This window comes from Dama dama, chromosome 6, assembly GCF_033118175.1.
Source record: "Dama dama isolate Ldn47 chromosome 6, ASM3311817v1, whole genome shotgun sequence".
NCBI lineage: Eukaryota > Metazoa > Chordata > Mammalia > Artiodactyla > Cervidae > Dama > Dama dama.
In genome coordinates, this window is record NC_083686.1 from 42,829,911 (window position 1) to 42,850,407 (window position 20,497).

At 44.4% G+C, this 20,497-nt stretch overlaps 1 protein-coding gene across 1 annotated transcript in view; it reads left to right on the forward strand.

Moving 5' to 3' along the window:
* The first annotated feature begins 850 nt into the window (after window positions 1–850).
* Window positions 851–20,497, forward strand: part of IGFBP7 (insulin like growth factor binding protein 7) — a 74,762-nt gene continuing 55,115 nt past the window's right edge. Inside the window, exon 1 of the mRNA XM_061145877.1 lies at window positions 851–1,355. Within this exon, the coding sequence (XP_061001860.1) occupies window positions 881–1,355 (475 nt within the window). The 5' untranslated portion in view covers window positions 851–880. The remainder of the gene's footprint in view (window positions 1,356–20,497) is intronic.

The window sequence follows — 20,497 nt, forward strand, 5'->3', positions numbered from 1 at the left end:
TGCTTAATAAGAGGGATTTATTGAGCCCTTTCTCTTGGAAAAAAGCTTTGAAGTTGAGTTCCCAGAGTAGTTTTCAGGAAGATTGAGGGGGAACCGTCAGTCGTTTATATATTTAAAAAACAAACAAACAAACAAACAAAAAAAACTCAACAGAACGACTGGTGAAAGCTGGGCGCTCTAGGGGCCTCGGAGGCCGCACCCCCCAAGTCGTGCTCAGGCCTGCAGACGGGTTTGATGGCGGTCCAGCAGCACATATTACAAGCTGAGGACACAACCAGCTCTCACATGGGTTCCAGTACTCACAGATAAAACCTGACATAAGAAAACACACGGGGGGCAGGCGGTTATGCGGCTCCGGAAAGAGGAGCGGTTGGCAACAATTTGTCCTTTAAGCTTGGCACCCAAGACCACACCGGGCCTGTGGCCAACCGGGACACAAAATCTCCACGCGGGGTGTAGAAAACGAATTGTTCTTAAAAGAGCTTCGCAAACCGCAGAACGATCAATACTCAGGTCTCCCAGACCCACGAGAATATAATGGATTACACAGGAGGCCATCGCAAAGTTGTTGCGAAGAAGTATGAATGTTCGGACTGCGAGAGCCGAAGGCCGGGGGTGTCAGGGAGCTGTCCTCACTGCGGGCGACTGCCCAGGGACGGGGTGCACGCCGCCCTGGGGAGCAGGCGGCCGAGCACCCCCGGGCCCGCGCCGCCCCGCCCGGCCCCGCCAGCAGGGGCGCGCTCGAGCCCCGCGCTCCCGGGCGGGGCGGCGCGGGCCCGGCGGCCCGGCTCTCGCCGCCCCGGGGTGTGGTTCCCGCGGCCGGGCTTAAAACGCTGGCCCGCGGGGCCCGGCTCACTCCCGCCGCCGCCGCCGCCGCGCCATGGAGCGGCCCCCGCTGCCCGCCCTGCTCCTCGGCGCCGCCGGGCTGCTGCTCCTGCTCCTGCCCCTCTCCTCTTCCTCCTCTTCGGACGCCTGCGGCCCCTGCGAGCCGGCCGCCTGCCCGCCCCTGCCCCCGCGGGGCTGCCAGCTGGGCGAGACCCGCGACGCGTGCGGCTGCTGCCCGGTGTGCGCCCGCGGCGAGGGCGAGCCGTGCGGGGGCGGCGGCGCCGGCAGGGGGCACTGCGCGCCGGGCATGGAGTGCGTGAAGAGCCGCAAGAGGCGGAAGGGTAAAGCCGGGGCAGCAGCCGGCGGCCCGCTGGTGAGCGGCGTGTGTGTGTGCAAGAGCCGCTACCCCGTGTGCGGCAGCGACGGCGTCACCTACTCCAGCGGCTGCCAGCTGCGCGCCGCCAGCCTCAGGGCCGAGGGCCGCGGGGAGAAGGCCGTCACCCAGGTCAGCAAGGGCACCTGCGAACAAGGTGGGCACCGGCGCCTTCCCCGCGGGTCCCGCCCCGCCCCGCTGAGCGAGCCGGGCGCCCCCTGGCGGCGCAGAGCCGGCAGGGCGTTTGCAGCCGGCGCGCCCGGCTGATTCCCGCGGCTCCTCCCGTGGGCATCCCAGGAGACAGGAGCTGGGGGAGTCGGCGGCCGTGGGATGCCGCGAGGGAGGGATGGGCGACGCCTCCTCTTCTCTCTCTCTCTCTCTCTCTCTTTTTTTTTTTTTTTTTTTTTTGGTAATTTTATTTTGAGAGTTCGGTGCATGCGCCAAAAAAAGTGAGGACTCGTGGAGCGAGCGTATATGTAGAAAAGATGTCCCGATACCATAGACTCTCCCGTCCCCAAGGCCCACCCGGCTCATACTAACAACTGGCAAATCGATTCACAAAAGCTGCCCCCACTCTTTGGGGAGCCCAGAAATACATTTTCGCTTCATTCTTTCTTGGCTTGAGTGGCTTGATAGCGATGAAGGCAAGAGAGAGGGGAAAGGAGTTTGACGACGAAATACAGAATAAGGCCTTTCAGAGAGAAGTCTCGTGTTTGATGAACTAGATTGTAAGAATTTTAAAAATTAGATTTCATGGTTTCTCAATGTTAAGGGAAATAATTCACTTACTGGACGTTACAGATTCTCAAACAGTAATTTAAACTATCTAGTTATTTGTGGGTTTTAAAAAAAAACCCTCTTTAAAGATGTCATATATATTGTGAACCTTATGACCATTTTGTTTTTCTTTCTTCTTCCTTCTTTTCTTTCTTTTTCTCTCTTTTTTTTTTTTTTTTTTCCTTTGAATAATTTGTCCCCAGGATGCACTTTTCAGCAGGAATGCGTTTGAGGTTATATTTGGTCATTTATTTTATTCCAGACAAGTCCAAGCTTGCCATAAATGAAAGGGGAAAATAAAGAGAGCCTGGACTTGCAAAATAAAAGGAGGGGGCTTTTAATTCTCGTGTCTGAAATAACATTTTCCATAGAAAGCAGTTTCAGGGGAAAGTTAGAAATCCAACCTTGGCAGCCCCATTCCTGGTCCCAGCCAAGGCAGAGAAAGGGAGAGAGGAGGCAGTTCTCCTGAAATGTCAGAAGCAGTTGCTCCTTTAACTCAGCTCAGACTTTCTCCAAGCTCCCCAAGCAATTATTTTGTTAGAGTTTTTCCCAGAAGTCCAAATGGCAAGTAGGTCATCTGTTGCTGATTGAAAGCCTTAAGTAGTGTAACCAACATTAACTGTTTATATTATCATCACCTTAAACTTAGAAAAACCGCCATGCAAGGTAATCCACATGCTCTTTCAACAGAAACAGGCATTTGTTCCTTTGGATCTAACTTATCGGTCATACCATGAAAAAAGAAATGTGCATAGTTGAGGAATTCATTCCAAGTATTGACATTTTTCTTACACATTCCAAGGGGAATTTTCCCCCACAGCCTCCAAATCAATGGAATTTGCCTTATCAGAGCAAAAGGTTAGCTAGAAGATTATGTAAGTATTACGGTCACTTCTAGCCTGTAGCTAGTTTTATTCATCTTCTCTCATTGCTATTTACATCTCTAAACACTCACACAGGGCAATTATAAAATATTTAGACTGATAGTCATGTAGAAGTAGTCATGTAACCTTATTATCATGTAATCCTTGATCCTCAGCATTTCTCCAAACTTTAAACGTCATGAGGATACAGACCTAGTTTTCCTTTATGTTTGGGAAAAGCTTAAGAGAAATAACTTCTGAAACTGGAAACCTTGTCATAAATTAGTCCCCCCGCCCAATCTAAATTTAGAGATAAAGAGTCTAGTGCCCGAGACCATTTTATAGAAAAAAGTCGGGGAGAGCAGAAAAGAATGTGAAGTCCACCAGAGTACATTTCTACAGCAGAGATAAATGGGGCTAAAGCCAGATGTAATCTGTTTCTCCTGACTCCTGAAGGTGTTCTGACACATCATAGAAGCAAGCCCATCAGAGTGCCTTTAACCTCTGTGCCATTTAGTACTGGGACTTTGCAAAGAATAGAAATGCATTCTCCAGGTTCTTCAGTCTAGAAAGGGTTCTTCTTCTGCCCTCAGAAGAGACTCGAGTTACGCCTCCTCAAGTACTGAGATGGAGAGGGCATCGCTGTTTGTCTCGCTTAACCTGCGTTTACTGAGAGCATGTGGCAGGTGTCGGCACTCTTGCTAGATGCTGTGCCGTTGAGGATGCACAGAAGTAGTCTGGTCTTGCTGATTAACAAAGTATCCATACACGTTACAGACCTGTCACCCAGAGCACTTTCCCTGGAGCCCTGGAGAACCCTGATCTAAAAGGTAGTGACTTGGTAATCTCACCTAAGACTCTCATCATGAATTTAGTGCCAATAGATCTTATTGAGGTCCCTGAAGCCATGAGTAACCAGAAGAGATTTGAAAATTCAGTTTAATAAAAAGTTAATAAAGGGACTTCCCTAGTGGTCCAGTGGCTAAGACTCTGCTCCCAATGCAGAGGACCTGGGTTCAATCCCTGGTCAGAGAACTAGATCCCAGTTCAGTTCAGTTCAGTCGCTCAGTTGTGTCCGACTCTGCGACCCCATGAACTGCAGCACGCCAGGCCTCCCTGTCCATCACCAACTCCCGGAGTTTACCCAAACCCATGTCCATTGAGTCGGTGATGCCATCCAGCCATCTCATCCTCTGTCGTCCCCTTCTCCTCCTGCCCTCAATCTTTCCCAGCATCAAGGTCTTTTCCAGTGAGTCAGCTCTTCGCATCAGGTGGCCAAAGTATTGGAGTTTCAGCTTCAGCATCAGTCCTTCCAATGAACACCCAGGGCTGATCTCCTTTAGGATGGACTGGTTGCTGCAAATAAGAGTCCACATGCCACAACCAAGACTTGGCACAGCCAAACAAATAATTTTTTTTAAAAAGTTAATAGAGATGCCAAGATGTGTAATCAAATCTCACAGGGAAGAACACCATGCCTCTTTAGTCTGTGTCTTGGTTACTCTTTTTGTGCATAATCCTTTATGTCTGAGTTACTTGGCAATCCCTTGGTCCTTGTGTCTCATTCCCTCTTCTCCCTCATCAATTAAGTTTTCACTTGTAGAATCAGAATTCATTCTTATGAGTCTTTCTTTCTAGTACCTTTGTTGTTTGCTATTATTCCATCATAAGTCATGTCCGACTCTTTGTGACCCCATGGACTTCAGCACGCTAAATTCCACTCTCCTCCAGCATCTCCTGGAGTTTGCTCAAATTCATGTCCCTTGAGTCAGTGAGGCCATCCAACCAACCATCTCATTCTCTGCTGCCTCCTCCTCCTTTTGCCTTCAATCTTTTCCAGCATCAGAGTCTTTTTCCCATGAGTCAGCTCTTCACATCAGATGACCAAAGTACTGGAACTTCAGCTTCACCATCTGTCCTTCCAGTGAATATTCAGAGTTGATTTCCTTTAAAATTGACTGATTTGATCTCTTTGCTGTCTAAGAGACTCTCAAGAGTCTTCTCCAGCACTACAATTTGAAAGCATCAATTCTTTGGCGCTCATCCTTCTTTATGGTCCAACTCTCACATCTGTACATGACCACTGGAAAACCCATAGTTTTGACTATACGGACCTTTGTGGACAAAGTGATGTCTCTGCTTTTATATACACTCTCTACATTTGTCATAGCTTTCCTTCCAAGGAGTAAGTGTCTTTTAGTTTCATGGCTGCAGTCACCATCTGCAGTGATTTTGGAGCCCTAGAAAATAAAATCTGTCACTGCTTCCACTTTTTCCCCATCTATTTGCCATGAAGTGATGGGATCAAATGCCGTGATCCTATGCCATGAATTTTATGAATATTGAGTTTCAAGCCACCTTTTTACTCTCCTCTCAACCTCATTAAGAGGCTCTTTGGTTCCTCTTCACTTTATGCCATTAGGGTAGTATCATCTCCATAACTGAGGTTGTTGATATTTCTCCACTGAGGTTAGGTTGTTGATATTTCTCCCGGCAATCCTGATTGCAGTTTGTGATTCATCCAGCCCAGCACTTCACATGATATATTTTGCAAATAGGCTTCCCTGGTGGCTCAGTTGGTAAAGAATCTGCCTGCAATGCAGGAGAACCAGGTTTGATTCCTGGGTCAGGAAGATCCCCTGGAGAAGGGAATGGCAACCCACTCCAGTATTCTTGGCTGAAAAATTCCATGGACAGAGAAATCTGGTAGTCTACAGATCACAGGATTGCTAAGAGTCGGACACAACTGAGTGACTACAAATAAATAATAATTTGCATATAAGTTAAATAAGCAGGGTGACAATATACAGTCTTGTCATACTCCTTTCCCAATTTTGAAGTTGTTCCATTGTTCCATGTCTGGTTCTAACTGTTACTTTTTGACCTGCAAACAGGTTTCTTAGGAGACAGGTAAGGTGGTCTGGTACACCCATCTCCAAGAATTTCCCAGTTTGTTGTGATCCACACAGTCAAAGGCTTTAGCATAGTCAATGAAGCAGAAATAGATGTTCTTCCCTTGCTTTCTCCATGATCCAACGAGTGTTGGCAATTTGATCTCTGGTTCCTCCGCTTTTCTAAACCCAGCTTGTACATCTGGAATTTCTCAGTTCATGTTCTGCTGAAGCCTAGCTTGAAGGATTTTGAGCACAGCATTGCTAGCATGTGAAATAAGCAAATGGCTCAGACAGTAAAGAATCTGCCCGCAATGCAAGAGGTTGGGGTTTGATTCCTGGGTCAAGAAGATCCCCTGGAGAAGGGAATGGCTTCCCACTCCAATATTCTTGCCTAGAGAATTCCATGGACAGAGGAGCCCTGGCAGACTACAGTCCATGTGGTCGCAGAGTCAGACTGTACTGAGTGACTGACACTTTCACTTGAACATTCTTTGGCACTGCCCTTCTTTGGGATTGGAATGAAAACTGACCTTTTTAGTCCTGTGGCCATTGCTGAGTTTTCTAAATTTGCTGACATATTGAGTGCAGCACTTTAACAGCATCATCTTAAAGGATTTTGCCTAGCTCAGCTAGCACCTCTAGGACCAAGTTAAAACTACCTAGCACTTCACAATAACTCTCTTATTTTGGCCTCTTCTCTCCAACCACCTTTATGGTCCAGCCACAGTAATTGTTTGCTCTTGGCTATTGTTTGCAGTCACACCCTCACTTATCTTTCCACTCTTGGAACTCTTAGCCTTCAAGGATCAGCTAGTATCACTGTCTTTATGAAACCCCCTGTCTCTCCCCTCCCCACCCCTCATAATTATGTTCTTGTCCTTCTTCAACTTTGTGTAGGCTTCCAGGCATCTTTTTTTTTTTTTTTTTTTTTTTTAATGTTCTGAGTCTGTTTATACACTCTGTGGGGGGTGGAGGGTGTCACTTTATTTTTTATTGGGGTAACATTGGTTTATAACATTAGATACATTTCAAGTATACAACATTATATTTCTACTTCTGTATACCCAACAGGGTGCTCATCACCAAAACTTTTGTTTCCACCTGTCTCCATACAGTTGACCCTGGTTGCTCATTTTGCTGTCAACCCCACCCCACCCCCTCTGGTCATCGCGGCTCTGTTCTCTGTAGCTGCGTGTTTGTTTATGTTTGGTTTGGTTTGTTCATTTATTTTGGGTCTTGCGGTTTTTTTTTAATTACACATATAAGTGATATCATACAGTATTTGTCTTTTTCCTTCTGACTTATTTCACTTAGCACTGTACCCTCCAGATCCATTCCATGTTGTCACCAATGATAAGATTTAATCTTCTTTATGGTTGAGTAATATTCTATTGTGTGCGTGTGTGTGTGTGTGTTTGTGTACCACATCTTTATCCATTCATGTGTCTCTGGGCACTTAACATTGTTTCCCTATCTTCACTGTTGTACCATTGTAAATAATTCTGTGATAAACATAAGGTGCATATATCTTTTCAAACTTTGTTGTTCAGCTGCTAAGTTGTAACTGACTCTTTCCAATTCCACGGACTGCAGTATTCCAGGCTCTTCTGTTCTCTGCTGTCCCCCAGAGTTTGCTCAAATTCATGTTCAATGAGTTGGTGATGCTATCTAACCACCTCATTTATCTTTTCAAATTAGTGTTTTTGTATTCTCGGGGTAAGTAGCCAGAAGTGGGATAACTGTATCCCATGGTGGTTCTATTATTAATTTTTTGAGGAGTATCCGTATGGTTTTCCATAGTTTCTGCACCAATTTACATTCCCAGCAACAGTGCACAAAGGTTCCCTTTTCTGCACATCTTCACCGACACCTGTTATTTCTTGCCTTTTTGATAATAGCCATTCTGACAGGCAGGAGGTGATACTTCATGGTGGTTTTGATGTGCATTTCCCTAACCATTAGTGATGCTGAACATCTTTTCATGTGCCTATTGCCCCTCTGTATGTCTTCTTGGGGAAAACACCTATTCAGCTGCTCTGCCTTCTAGCTGATATTTATTGCACGTGGACTATGTGTGTGTGAGCACAAGGCATTCTTCTAGCAGAATAGTTAAGACGCTGAGCTCCAGAACCAGACTCCTGGGTGTAAATCTTAACTCTGCCACTTACTTAGCTTTGAGCATGATCCTTGACCTCTCTGGGCCTTGGTTCCTCACCTGTAATATAAGAATTATAGTCATACCTATCTCGTAGAACTGTTGTGAAGATTCAATAAGATGATCCATAGAAAGCACTCAATGAATATCCATTGTTGTCATTTTTCAACTTAAAAACAAGCTCTATGAGGGAAGGGGATTTTCACTCCCTGTTCTCTCTTCAAGGGCCTAAATCAGTGCCTGGCATTAGTAAATGCTTTGAATATATGTTGAATGAATGAATATATGAATTTTTAGGTGCTCTTTCTAGTCTCAGGGTAAGCAGCCTTGAATAAGATAGACAAGATCCCTCTCTCATAGCATCTACCATAAACTTTAAACACAAACAAATAAACAGGCAGTTTCACATAGTATGTGCTGTGAAGAATGTACACAAGGGAAATAGGATAGAAACAAAGGGTGGATGAGCAGCTTTAAGTAGGGGTGGGCCAAGCCGTGCTGAGGGCCCTTGTGAGGATTCCAGCGTTGGAGCAGAGCTCCTGGGAAAAGAAGGAGCTCTTCCAGTTGGTGTAGCACCTTCCACTGCCTGGAAAGGGCTCTTGGAATGTCTGTCTTCCCCACTAGACTGGGAGCATCCTGAAAGAAGTGCTGCATCTTGACAACTCCCCCTGCCCAACAAGCACAAGTTGGTTCTCTATGTCACTGAGTCTGTTTCTGTTTCATAGATAAGTTTGCGCCATATTATAGATTTCACGTAAAAGTGATATCATATATGTCTTTTCTCTTTCTCATTTAATGTATATGATCATCTCTAGCTGCATCCATGTTGCTGCAAATGGCATTATTTTGTTCTTTTTTATGGCTAAGTAGTATTCAATTGTATACACATACCACATCTTCTTTTGAGGCTTCCTAGGTAGTTCGGTGGTAAAGAATCCACCTGCCAATGCAGGAGAAACTGGTTCGATCCCTGGATTGGGAAGATCCCCTGGAGGAGGAAATGGCAACCCACTCTAGTATTCTTGCCTGGGAAATCCCACTAGCTGAGGAGCCCAGCGGGCTGCAGTCCATGGGGTCACACAGAGTCAGACATGACTGAGTGACTGAGCGTGGACTATATCTCCTTTATCCTTCCGTATGTCAGTGGACTCAGGTTTCTTCATGGCTTGGTTATTGTAAATAGAGCAGCAATGAATATTGAGGTGCACGTATCTATTGAATTATGATTTCCTCTAGATGTTTGCCCAAGAGTGGGATTCCTAGGTCATATGGTAGCTCTAATTTTCATTTTTTAAGAAATTTCTCTACTGTTCTCCATGGTGGCTCTAACAGTTTATTTCCCACTAACAGTGTAAGAGGATTCCCTTTTCTCCACATACTCTCCATCATTTATTGTCTGTAGACTTTTGATGATGGCCGTTCTGACTGGTGTGAGGTGGTACCTAACTGTCATTTTGATTTACGTTTCTCTAATAGTATGGTTGAGCATCATGTGCCTATTGGCCATCTGTATGTATTCTTTGGAGAAATGTCTGTTTAGGTCTTCTGTTCATTTTTCGATTGAGTCATTTTTTTTGTTGTTGTTGTTAAGTTGTATGAGCTGTGTGTATATTTTGGAAATTGAACTCTTGTTAGTTGCATCACTTGCAAATGTTTTCTCCCATTCCATATGTTGCTTTAAGATTCTTTTAGAGGAAAGTAATCCAAAGAAGAAGTTAATATTTCTTCATGGTTTAGAAATTAGTTATTAAATGGAAGGTGCCTGACCTACTGTTCTACCATTCTTCAGGAGACAAATTAACAGGCTTGGAATTAAATAGCCAGGAGGCACTTTTAGATTACACACAAGTAAGAACTTGCAGTAAAAGCTGTTGAATACTGTAACGTGCTCTTGTGGGAGTCAGGAGAATTCTGTTTCAAAGATTCTTTCTTATGAAACTGAGAGTTAACCTAAGGGAGGGGGGGAAGTGTCTGGGAGATGATGTTATAAGGTTATAAAAGGCCTTTAAGACTTTTTACGTTCTAGACATATGAGATGGAGTGATTGAGCTGAGAAGGCATTTATTTAATGCCCTTAGATATGCTTTCCCGTCTTTCTCTAGAGCTTACCCTCTGGATTTATCATAGACCTGCCTTCTAGAAGAAACTGCCTTATAAGGCTCTCTTTTGTGTAGTTTAGTGACAGAACTCCCTTGAATAGAGTCCAAGGCCAGCCAGCCTTCCCTCATTCTAAATTCCTCCCCCAGTGGATAAGATTATGGTGCTTCCTTTACTTTAAGCTACCCCACAAATGCTCTCACCTCGTCTGAGTTTTTAACTGTAAGACAAATCACATCTTGTTTTTAGCCAACTGTTTGGGGGGGAAAAGGGAACCTTGAAATATTGTCAAAAGAACTTTTACGCCAGGGAGCATGTGAGTGTAACCTTCTTTTGTAATTTAGATCAGGAGTGGCACTGTTAAAAAGCTTTGAGATGGAAGAAGACTTTGGAAGAAGATTTGGGAATACGTTAATGAACGAGCCTGGTTATGTCAGGAAATTTTAAAGTTTTTCCAGTGAGTCCTTTACACTTTATGAGGGGCATAGGAGAATGGGAAAGACATAGAAATACCCAAGGGAAACTTTGCCAAGTCTGATCTGTGTGGCTCTTTCAGGCTGATTGAAGACCACCACCCCACCAGTATCCCATCACCTCCATGAAGCCTCTGAGAGAAGGTGAGGTGGTCAGGAAAAAGAAAAAAGGTTGATATTAGCGGGGAGAGTGTTTATTTATGACTTAAAAGTAATGTGTGAAATAGTTGAATTTTGTTTTATCCCAAGTTGGATTAACGGCAAATGATCCGATGCCTTTGAAAACACTAGCTTCGGCTCCCCTGGGGGTCTAGTGGTTGGGAATCCGCCTGCCAGTGCAGGGGACACAGTTTCAGTCCCTGGTCCGGATGCCAAGATCCCACACGCCATGGACATCTGAGCCTGTGTGCCGCAACTACTGAAGCCCGCACACCTAGAGCCTGTGCCCTGCAACAAGAGAAGTCACCTCCGTGAGAAGTCCTTGCACTGCAACAAAGTTGCGCTGCAACTCGAGAAAGCGTGCATACAGCAACAGAGACCCAGTACAGCCAAAAATAACTTATTAAATAAAAGAGCTCAGAGGACATGGATTCCCGAGGCCCAAGAAATTTCTTCTTATTCTAAATAGTGCTTTTTAAATATTTAACTTGTTGAGTTTGACCTAACCATCCTGCAAAGGAAAGCAGGGTTGGGTTAATCAGAAATAGCTGACGCCTGCCAAGAACCCTGCCTCCTCAGTGCCTCCACCAAGTCACGGGTCACAGAGAGGAGTCGTGCATGAAACTGCCCTGCCGAAAGCAGGGCCAGGTTGCAAAGTTTGTCTGAAAAGTAAGAAAGGTTCAGACCAGGTAAAACAGACCTAGTAACCCAGGGTTGACAAAGCCCCATTCAGATGCTATGAAGTTACTTACAGAAGAGTGTTGGCAAGACAGGGAGAGTGGACCTGTTCAGACTAGAGTTTACCACTATGAAAAAGCCACCCCCCAAAAAAACCTCAGAATAACATTATATATATATATATAAATTAAGGTATATATTAATTATATATACTTAAATTAGTATATATAGATTAAGATATATTATTACATGTAAATTGCGTAAGTGAAGGCACAGTATTCTCCCTACTTCACAGAATTATCACAAAGGTCAGATTACAGAATGGACATGAAATCATTCTGTAATACTGAGCAGCACCAAGAAATGTACAGAGCCATTATTGACGAGTCTGTGGACTCCTCTGGGCCTGAACTCTGCAGAGGCCTTGTAGGGTGTGGCAATGACAACCGCGGGCTCCCGGGGATGCTGCCTCGGAAACCACAGAACGGCCTTGGAAGGGAAGGGGAACTGTTGTCCCAGCTTCCAGACAAGGGAACTGAAGGTCAGCGGTCACACAGCCAGTAACCAGCAGTTCTAGGACATAAATCTAGGTATTCTGCAGCCTTGCCGTTCACAGCATGGTTTGCAGACCAGTGGCTTCGGCTCTCTGTATATCTTGTCCTTCTCTTCTGTGAACCTGAAATTATTTCAAAGTTAACAACTTAAAAGTGGTTCACAAAAGTCAAACTCCTGGGTGTGAAAAAGTGTTAGGAATACCTTAATGAATTTATCTTACTTCTCTTTTCCTTTTGATGAGTTAACAAAAGGGATATAAGATACATTCCTGTCTAAACTGCTCTGAAAGAGCTTTTTCACTAGCATAAAAGAGAATTTCTATACGATAAGAGAGTTGATGTCATGGTTCAACTGGCTTTTTGTGGTAGTGTGGTGCAACTTGTAGTAAATATGTTACATTCAATGAAAGATGGTATGCCTTCTATGAATGGATGTCTCCAAGGGGACTTTGTACAGGTCCCTGAGTGCCCAGTCTAGAGTTGGCCCTTCCAGGGTCAGATGGGAAACCTAAGAGCAAGCCTCTTCAGTTGCAGCCAGGAGACTCTTTCCTAACCACTGCACTACCAGGGAGGTTCCTCACCAAGAGGCTCTTAAAGATCCAGTATGCTAGGAGCAGCCGGCGTGAAGATTCTCCCAAGCAGGACCTCTTGGGAGATACCGTTTGTGTGTGGGGTTTGGTCATTGGCCAGGCCTTTCCGGTAACTCTGAGTAGGGTAAGGAGAAGATCCCTAAGAAAACCGCCAACACACTCAAGTGTGGTCTTTCATCTGAGGTTTCAGCCACACGTGCTGACTGAGGCCTGCCCCTCCAGCACAGAACCATCAACATCCCTGGCTGGGATAATAATATTTACTCCATATCTGAGCAGTAGTTCATCATACATAGGTCCATATACTCTCTTTAGGGAATTTGCATTTTTAGGGACTGGAGCATATTTTTTTGTCAGTCAAGTGACAACTTGCCGAAGAAGAAAAATCCATGTAGGAGTTTGAGGACTCAATTAAGTATAATCCATTGTGACTTCCTGAGAAAGAAAAAAAAAAAAAGAGCACTTTAATAGTCTTAACAGGCAGAAATGCAGCTGACTCCAATCACCCTGTTCTTTCATGTTGTTTTTCTTGAGGAGGGGATGACTCCAGCTTTTTTGGAATCTTGTCTTTTTCCCTGAGAGAGAAGCTCAAAGACATCTCATTTACATCCGGGCAGATTAGCAGGCCGGCGGTCAAGTGGCTGAATTGAGAAAGCTTCAGATCTAACATCTGTTCAGCAATTTTCTGGCCTGACCCCAAGCATGGGAGAAAAATTTTTATCAAGAAGTGGATCTCCTGGCACCTTCAGAAGGTTTTGAAAAAGACCACACAGAAATGAGGCTTTAGGAATCTGTCGGAACAGCCCACGCCTGAAGGATGCAAAGCCCGCTTCTTCTCCGTGGGAGCTTTCAGAACTTTCTGCTCAGGGAACAGAAATCCAAGAGTGAATTTCAATAGCAGCTGTAGCAATTACACTGCAGCCCTGGCTTCCAAAGGACCCCTCAGGAAACCGTGGAGCCTGTGATCCTGAATGAAGGGCTTGGGTGGCAGCGCAGACCTGAGGAGTCGGGGCGAGGGATCCGTGCAGTGAGGCCGCTTGTTAGAGATGCGCAGCCCAGCTGGAGAGGCTGGGCCGGAGCGGAGATCAAGATGCTGCCTGAGTTTTGACGGGTCGGGACTGTGGAGCCGGAGGCCCCTCTGTGCTCAGGGGTGTCTCAGATCAGAGCTGCAGAGCAGGAGGCAGAAGCTGATCCGGCTTGGCTCTTGCTGCACCACTGAGCCTGTGGTCCATGAGAAGATAACTGTCAGGGCCGGGGCGGGCCTGTTCAGGACCCAGCCGTGATGTGGGCAAGTTGGCAGCCCCCTCCTGCAGCCCTGCCTCATCTGAGGCTTCTTTCTTTTCACCTGCTCTGCCTGGCCTGTCATTACAGGCCACCCTTTTATCCTGTCTGATGGAGTGCAAAGAAAGGGGGTTTTCTTTCTCCACCTCTCAGCCTTCTCTTAGCTACAGAGCCTGGCCAGCAACTTTATAAATGGTGCGGTCTGCTGGCTTCTCCCTCGACTCCATCCCCAGACTCATGAGCCATCGCCTGGCTTCTTGCAGAAGATGGTGAATAAGCAAACACTTGATATCCACCCCTAGAGGCAGCCAGCTCAGCCCACATCATGCGGGAGATGGCTGTCCCTTCTTGTATTGACACTCCTTTGGGAGGAAGCTTTCTCAGTGTTTTAGGAGCCTAATCCATTCCATGCATCAGCCCCACACCCTGTGACCCATCTCAGGCCCAGTCCAGGGTGTGGGAGAACAGGCATACCCCCTGGTGGTCGTGGGTTTAACAGACCCCCAAGGCTGACCCCAGGTCTGACCCTTGTCTTCACCTCTTGTGACTGTGCTGGTCGCACAGAAGCCAGAACATGGCTGGTTTTTTGTAAGGAAATATAGCAGAGTGGTCAAGAGTGTGGACTTGGGGCTCAGACCACCTGAGTCAAAGTCCTCTGCCACTTAACTGTGTGACTCTAGCCGCCTCGATTTAGTTTTCTTACTTTCAAAACAAATATAATAATAACGTCTGCCACTTGGGGCTATTGGGAGCTTAAGTGAGATTCATGAAAAGGCCTGGTACCTGGCGTATAGTAAAGTCTCATTAAATACAGTTTCATTTTCATTGTTATTGGTATTAGCATCATAAACCCTGGTATGAGTTAGTTTATAAGTGCCTTGACTGTAACATGTGATGTCTCACTTTAACCAATCCAGACTATCTTCAAGTGAGATCTAAAACCAGTGTTTAGATCTCTGCAAACAAAAAAGCAGGATGATGTTCTTATAAACAAATCCCTGGAAACTTCCATTGAGCTTTTGTTCTTGTTCTTCAAGGATTCCAGGGCAGGGAGTCCAAATGCAGACAGTCACATGGGACCCCCAGGATGCTGGCCAGAGGGTTCACTTTGTTTTCACAGCACGGAATATTTCCATGTTCCAGCTCAGGTCACACACAGTATTTCCTAATAACATCTTTTACACGTAGAGGACGTTTTGGATTCAGGAGACACTCAGATTCAGTCATTACTGGTCTGTTTCTTCCATGAACATATAGGAAATGTTTCATGGTTTTGTTGGTTGGTTCGTTTTTTTAGAAACGGAGGTACTGTCTCCAAAGAGGAGGGTGAACAGAATCACAGAGATTGGCAGAGGAATAGTATGATCGGTATCCATTATGTACATATTGGGTGTTATCCTTGATGTTTAGAGACTCATTGGTAGAAATAATAAAATCCTTTTGCTTGTGATTCATGTATCTCTGCTTTGGCTTTCACATGTAGCCTTGGCAGGAGCTCATTTTAAAAAATGAAATGTTTAACTATCAATGGGCATATTTAGCCTCAGGAAGGTACCCACTTAGGTTGGTTCTCTGTATCCGTCTGAAAAGTGATAACATCCACCTCCCAGGATAGAGGGGAGAGCACAAGAAATGAGGCTGTGGAGAAAATATTCAAGAAGCTGGATAACTTTTCAGATTCCCCAGGCATTAGGAATTTTGAATAACAAGCTGACAGAACATCGGGACTAATGCCTCTCCAGGCACCTTCTACAATGGTAGTTCTGGACCTCGGCTGGACACCAGATCACCTAGGGAATTTTATAAAATGCTGACGCCTGAGTTCCAATGCCAAGATTCTGGTTTCAGTGGTTTTGTTACCTGGGCAGTGAGCCTTATAAAAGCTTCCCAGATGATTTTAAGGTCTAGGCTAGGTTCAGAACCAGTGTCCTAAAAAGACTTACTGTGTCTTTGAGGGAGCATCGTTTCCTTGGGATAATTATAATAACAAGAGGCCAATTATGCCCAATTTATCCAGCTTCTAGTGTTTTACAGCGGGATGACTTTTCAGGCTCCCTGATACATGGTAAGAAGCGAAAGCCCTAGAAAACATGGTCACTGGATACAGCACAAGCAGGCTGACGCTTTGGCGGCTTTTTAATCTCCTCGACTGTTTCAGCGCCGTAATCTGAATCTACAGAATGAAAATGTTCCTGCATCCATCAGTACTGTTGGTAGTGATGAAAGTTTGAGTACTACAGTGCTTTAGGTATTCACCTAAGTCTACACAATCCAGTCTCTCAGTCGTGTCGCTGGAACCTAAGTTCCATGAGCTCAGGGCTTTTTTTAATCTGTTTTGTTGAGTTCTCAGTGGTATTAGAATGCAAAGTCCCAGTGGGAGACCAGGAACAAAAAGGTGGAATGTCATCTTGTTTGACCTCAGCTGGGGCCTCACGGTTTTTGCCACTCTGTGCCGGTCCAAGGATGAGCTTATTTGGAGAGGTGGCGGGTATATTTAACTTACATGCAGAGCACATCATGAGAAACGCTGGGCTGGATGAAGCACAAGCTGGAATCAAGATTGCCGGGAGAAATATCAATAACCTCAGATATGCAGATGACACCACCCTTATAGCAGAAAGAGAAGAGGAACTAAAAAACCTCTTGATGAAAGTGAATGAGGAGAGTGAAAAAGTTGGCTTAAAGCTCAACATTCCAAAAACTAAGATCATGGCATCTGGTTCCATCACTTCATGGGAAATAGATGGGGAGATAGTGGAAACAGTGTCAGACTATTTTTCTGGGCTCCAAAATCACTGCAAATGGTGACTGCAGCCATGAAGTTAAAAGACACTTACTCCTTGGAAGGAAAGTTATGACCAACCTAGATAGCATATTAAAAAGCAGAGACATTACTTTGCCAACAGAGGTCTGTCTAGTCAAGGCTATGGTTTTTGCAGTGGTCATGTATGGATGTGAGAGTTGGACTGTGAAGAAAGCTGAGTGCCGGAGAATTGATGCTTTTGAACTGTGGTGTTGGAGAAGACTCTTGAGAGTCCCTTGGACTGGAAGGAGATCCAACCAGTCCATCCTAAAGGAGATCAGTCCTGGGTGTTCATTGGACGGACTGATGCTGAAGCTCCAGTACTTTGGCCACCTCATGCGAAGAGTTGACTCATTAGAAAAGACCCTGATGCTGGGAGGGATTGGGGGCAGGAGGAGAAGGGGATGACAGAGGATGAGACAGCTGGATGGCATCACCAACTCGATGGAGATGAGTTTGAGTAAACTCCGGGAGTTGGTGATGGACAGGGAGGCCTGGCGTGCCACAGTGCACGGGGTCGCAAAGAGTCGGACACGACTGAGCTACTGAACTGAACTGAACTGATAAATACATTTTAGCAAGTAGGTGGATTTGCACATACGGAACTCACGAATGATGATGATCAGCACTGTTGGGAAGGGTCAGATCGTGATAAGCCTTAGGGAACTGCCAGGGTTTTTGAAAGCAGAGCACACGCAGGGGTTATGCATCCTTTGCTTGGTTCTGGTGCCTAGAGATGCTTGTTAAACAGGCGCTTAGATTATTCTTGGACTCTTGACCCAGGTTAACAAATACACATGCTACCGCTGTGTTGACTGTCCCCATGGCCAGTCTCTAGCTTTGCCCTGCACCCACCTGCAAGCAGGACTCCCACTCCACAGGCCCTGATGCAAAGTGCAGATTTCACTAAATCTTCATGGGGAGGAGGCAGGCCCTCCCACTTTCCCCCCCAGCCTTCCCACCAGCTGACCCCCTCATGCCTTTCCTTCCCTCACGCAGAGCCAGGCTCAGGGTATCATCCCTCACCTCGCCTGCAGCCAGACCTCTCCTCCCTCTCCAGGTTTATGTGGAGCAGTTGAATTCTGCCCTGGCCTAACTGAGCTCACCCATCACTTAGCTCAGGAAACAAAGTTTGCCTGATCTTCACTGTCATCAGAAGTGGAAAATTATAATAATTTCCCTGTCAGTCATGTCAAGTGCCTGCTTTTTGTCAATGCTGGGCAAAGAGCCATCACAAGGAAATTTGCAGTGAGGAAAAAGATAATGCCTTTTCTCTACGGAGCCCACGAACCTGTGGTCCAGCTGGTGGTTTGTGAAGTGTGGGAAGGCAGAAGTGGCAGTTAGGCTAAAACAAAAGAGCTCCTTGTAAGTCTGGTCAGTAAGAATGCATAGGAGCCAAGGATACACACAGATACATGTACTCACCTCAACTCTTCATCATTGGAAGGATGTGTTTTCTGTGCAATTCATACTGGAAGGGAAAAGATGAGCGAAGTTACTTCATGTTTGTGGCCTAAGAATACATCATAACTACAGACTTAAGGGCTTGTAAATAATATACTAGGCCTAAAGATATAATATAAAGTTAGTTATTACTTTGCCCAAAGTGACATTCTGGAGAGATGAGTGAATTTTGTTTTCGTTGGCTCAGAATTGAAGAATAGAATATTGATTCAAAAGAATCTTTAAGATGGTGTTTAAATACTTCGGTAACACTAAGAAAAAATATGCAATAAATTCACCTTGCCCTGGCAATATGTAAAAGCACAGTTTTAAACAGGTGCAATGACCTATTGAGACCAGGAGGGTATATTTTGCAGTTGTTTAGCTTTTTGGACAAGCCACAGTGGGTTATAAATTCTAGACTTACATAGCCTTGTTAATTAAATTAATTTCAGCTGTGTGTTTTAGGAATGTTAATTCCCAGAATTAAATTTCATTTTCAATAAAGACCTTTTTTGTTATTTAAGAAAAATATTAAATAAAATTGTAGAATTCATTGAAATCATTAATGCTTTTATTCTACCAAGTTCGTGTTTTATTATATTTTTATTCTAGTGTTTTTCTAGGCATATGTTATACAACCATTTTGACAGTATTTTTTGCATCTTGTTTTTATTTATAATTATTTTCCATATGTTTAAAATGTTTTATAAATATTTATAATGTGCATATAAGCATTTGAATGAGCCATAATATATTCCAGTTTTCCTCTATCCAAAATAAAATTTAAATTCACATCTTTGGATTTGTGGATCTTATTTCTTCTGCATTGTTTCTTTAGACTAGATCCCAAATTAGACTTACTTATTCAAAGGTGTGAAGATTCTTTTAAAATGTTGATATATATTGATATTGATGGACTTCAGTTTAAAAATTAGTCTCTCCAAAATAATTTAAACACATCTTCTAAAAACAAAAAGCCAAAAGCAAAACATTTCACTACGCCATTGAAATTACTTTTTAATTCTCTTCAGATTTGGATCATACTTGTGACAGACCCTCTCTGATGTCCTGGAGACCGTTGGGAGTTGTTCCTTAAGCCCTATTTGGGATATTTGTAATGACTGGCCAAAAACCCAAGGGCCCTAGTTTGCATCCGAGACTTCCAGGCATCGAGAGTAGACCAGATCAGTTAGAACTCTGCTTCCATCACTGAACTGGGATTTATAAAAAGTCCGTGCAGCCCTGCCAGTCTAGCTTGAAAATGTTGCAGTGGCAGGCATCCATGTGAGACGTAAACAGTAAAAAACTGTGAAATTTGGAAGGTTTGTCTTTAGTATTTTTTTCACAGAAGAAAAAAAAATAGCCTTCACAACTCTGACTACATACAGTCAAATACACATATAGTTGATTCTTAGCATCTCTTTAAATACAAGTTCTGTGCATAATACTGAGACCATGGTTTGACCCCTGTTTCGTCTCAGGGTGAGATGCACTGTTCCTCTCCACCTCTCCGGGACAGCCTGTGGCCTGCTTCACTTCATAAAACTGGAAAAGGACCTACTTACAACATTTTACTACACGTGTCCTTGGAGCTGTCCTTGGGTTCTTAGAGACTGGCAGAGCCTCGTTTCTTTTTTCCTTAAATCCTTTAATCTCCAGCACATTCAGCAACAATAGTCCTCTGTAAGGCCGTTATTCCAGCTAAGAGAGCAACTTAACAGTGTAGAAAATATATTTATAAAATGGAGAGGCTGTGTGTGATTGTTCTGATGGAATTTTTCCCATATTTGACTGGGAGAGAGGAATACTAACAAGACCTTAATTCAGCATAGCACAGTACAGTTTATAAGAATTTTCACATAGGTGCACACATATAACACCTCTTTAATCCCCACCAGAACCCTGTGGTGTGTTGTCCTCACATTATAAATTAGGCAACCATGATTCAGTTTGAGTGCCCAAGCAGAGCCTAATTAACTGGGAATCCAGTGAAGCAAGGGTTTCAGTTGAGCTGTTGTGTCGATGGACACACATGTGTACCCACATTTAAAGCCACAGGAAGCTAACATTGAGTTTCAGAGACAGCTAAACATAAGAAATATTTCATTCCAGTTCTTAATCTGTGAATTTCAGTTTCCATTCCTAAACTTGTGTCTCCTTTAAACTGCCTGTATTGCTAATACGCTATGGTTCCACAATTTTCAGTTACTCTGATTATTACTAACATATGGAAATGCATATCCTTGTGCTTGTTTTGTTAAACCATATATGTGTTTTTTAAGAACACTCTCTAGAGATCCTACAGCTGTTGCTTTAGTAAATAACTGAAATTCAAGGTTTGGCAGTAGCATCTGTCTAATATAGCATGATATAATTATTCCCCAAGTGCTGCTGATTAACTTGGTTAATTACAAGTGATCCAATTCCCAAAGCAAGCACACTGCCTGGATCCATAAGCTTTGCTCAGTGAAGTAACCAACCAATGTGCCTTTCAGTGTTCTGAAGAAAATGCAAAATAAGTTAGAAAAG